The sequence below is a fragment of the Brassica oleracea genome, chromosome C9 (assembly GCF_000695525.1).
Source record: "Brassica oleracea var. oleracea cultivar TO1000 chromosome C9, BOL, whole genome shotgun sequence".
Classification (NCBI taxonomy): Eukaryota; Viridiplantae; Streptophyta; class Magnoliopsida; order Brassicales; family Brassicaceae; genus Brassica; species Brassica oleracea.
Genome location: NC_027756.1, coordinates 40,464,470 through 40,467,231, shown reverse-complemented (window position 1 = coordinate 40,467,231; position 2,762 = coordinate 40,464,470). Strand labels below are relative to the sequence as shown.

Sequence of the window (2,762 nt, the reverse complement as noted above, 5' to 3'; positions counted from 1 at the left end):
GCATGAAACCGTAGCGACAAGTTCTGCTTTTCTTCTTAGCTCTGGATTGGTACCGCACACTCCTTGTCTCTCGCTCCCTCCTGCAGAACCGGCGACGTAGTTTGGGTGGCTTGTTCCTCACGAATCTTCACATACTAACGGCGATCGTCTCTGTTTTTGGTTTCTGTGGATCTTACCGACGATCTTGGTTGGATCAATATCATACACTCCTCGGTGTTTTAGAGCTACCTTATACGGCTCGATCAGGTTATCACCATACACTCATCGGTGTGTGTACCTATCCTCGACGGTTTGAACCTTTGCTCAGTCTTCTCTGATCTCATCTCATTGGATGGGATCGTTAACCCATAATCGATCGGCTTACTACACGGATATGAAAGGGAAGGGAATCCTTTATGAGGACGACGATGAACCGATCAAGCTTGTGGATCGCGAGAGATCTTTCGTCATCAAGGAGTTTCACATGACTCTAATAGGAAAGATCCTTAATCCAAAGAAACAGAATGTGGAGAAGCTGCTACAAAAGATGCCGTCCAAATGGGGACTGTCTGAGCGAATTACAGCAAATGATATTGGAAATAGAAAGTTCTTGTTCAACTTTATGAATGAGGAAGACCTGAACTTTGTCCTTAGACAAGGTCCTTTCCATTTTAACTTCTGTATGTTTGTATTGGTTCGCTGGCAACCGATAGTACATGATGATTACCCATGGATTGTGCCTTTTTGGGTTCAGCTCGTTGGCTTGCCATTACATCTATGGACTGATGGCAATCTTCGAAACATTGGAGGACGATTTGGGCACGTTGATACGTTGGAGCTAGCTGAGGGTCGTATGCTCATTGATATTGCCTCTCGCAAGCCTCTGAAGTTCTCAAGGAATCTGGAATACAAAGGAGACGAAGTGACTCTCGAGATCAAATATGATAAGTTGTTTAAACACTGTACAACTTGCGGTATGCTTTCTCATGAGAAGGAATACTGCCCAACTACTGATGTTAGATCACGGATTCAGCCTATGGAACGGCGTGATGTCTTCTCGCGAGTGCAGGCGCCCCAGGAACAGATGGCTCGTCACCATCTGGGCCGTCATGCACAGGCAACAAGTCATCACTCTTCGCATAATTCGATGGAGAGGGATCGGTCTCTTGCTCACAACTCTAACAATCAGACACCGAGGTATAATGATCGTTACCATAATAACGGAAATAATGCGGATGATAGTGGTAATCAACGCGAGTCACGTGGGCTGCAATCACGTACTGATAATCGTTGGCACGGAAACAATGGAAGGAGTGGTCATGCAGACCGAATCATCCGAGATGAGCTCTCGAGAGGCTCTCGCTATGGAGGGTCTCGGAGTGGTTTGGGTCCTTATGACCGTCCACAGGCCACAAGATGGAGAGCAAAACCCAGGCCAACGGACAAGGATAAAGGTTGGACTGATAAGGGCAAGGATGATGAAGCTGCTCGGGCGAATGTTTCTTATGGACAATCGTCTCGGGGATTGGCTCTTGTAATACACAATCCCGAGAACAAGGAAAGTAGTGGGCCTCAAGGTACAAAGAAGATAGCAAGTGCTATTGTTACACCCTCGCGACTGGACCGTCCTATGGAGGACAATGTGACTGTCAGGAATAAAGGTGAAACTAGGGCTTTAGCTTTCTCTCCATCAGGTGGACAGGATCCTACTACTTCTGATGATCAGATCATTGGGGCATTAAGTGATATGGAATTGGTGGAACAATCGAATGACAGCATGGAAGAGGAAACAGAAAGAGATGACCTCTTAGGTGTCGAGCTCATGGAAATGGAAGGCAATAATTTTCATGATGATACCGCGGCCAAGGGAGCTAGAGAAGACATGAGGGCCACGAGGGCCAAGAAACATGGAAGCAAACGTAATGCCCCTTTGGGCATTAAGAATAGGAAGTTTGAGATCCTTCGTAGGGGGTCTCCAAGTAAGCGCTCGACGTCTTCTCGATCACACGTCGAGGGGGGTGATAAGCAACGAAGTAGACATGCAACAACAGTGGTACCGGCGACTAAACATGATGGTTTGATGAGTTCCAAAAACTCATCCAAACATTATTAATGAGGACAATCAGTTGGAACTGTAGAGGGATAGGGCACATTCTAATGTGAAGTACATGAGACTATGGGGATCAGACCATCGGCCGATTCTCGCAGATATACTCACAAAGCCAACGAGGAGATCAAAAAAATTTAAATTCGACAGAAGATGGCTAGACAATGAAGAATTAAGGCAAGTCATTCTGGAGGGATGGAAATCTCCTGATCTTCCCCCCGATGCGACTATAATGGAACATATCTCCAGCTGCCGAAAAGCCTTAAGTGAGTGGAGGAAGCAACATAATATTAACTCGGCGAAGCTAGTGGAGGAGTTAAAGGAGAAAGTTGAGGGCTTATACGCAGACGATGGTGCGACGACTGAGGAAATTGCTGCAGCGCTGAAGGAACTCACTGATGCTCTTAAAGCAGAAGAAATGTTCTGGAAACAGAAGAGTAGAGTGTTTTGGCTAAGAGAGGGTGATAAAAACACAAAATTCTTCCATGCCTTAACGAAGCAAAGAAGAGCAAGGAACAAAATCACGCAGCTTATGGATGTAAATGGTAACATAGTTGAGGATGAGGAAGGACTGGTAGCCATTGCTACCAACTACTTTCGGCAAATCTTCGAGTCTTCTATTCCAGAAGACATTGAAGAGGCGATATCTGAAGTTCCTGCGATAAAACAAAATTAA

The 2,762-nt window shown here is 45.7% G+C and overlaps 1 protein-coding gene across 1 annotated transcript; it reads left to right on the top strand.

Moving 5' to 3' along the window:
* Positions 1–373: 373 nt before the first annotated feature.
* LOC106315009 lies at positions 374–2,762 on the top strand. The gene is made up of 2 exons (XM_013752791.1): positions 374–2,032; positions 2,118–2,762. Exons 1-2 carry the CDS (start codon positions 374–376, stop codon positions 2,760–2,762), a joined length of 2,304 nt encoding a protein of 767 aa, XP_013608245.1.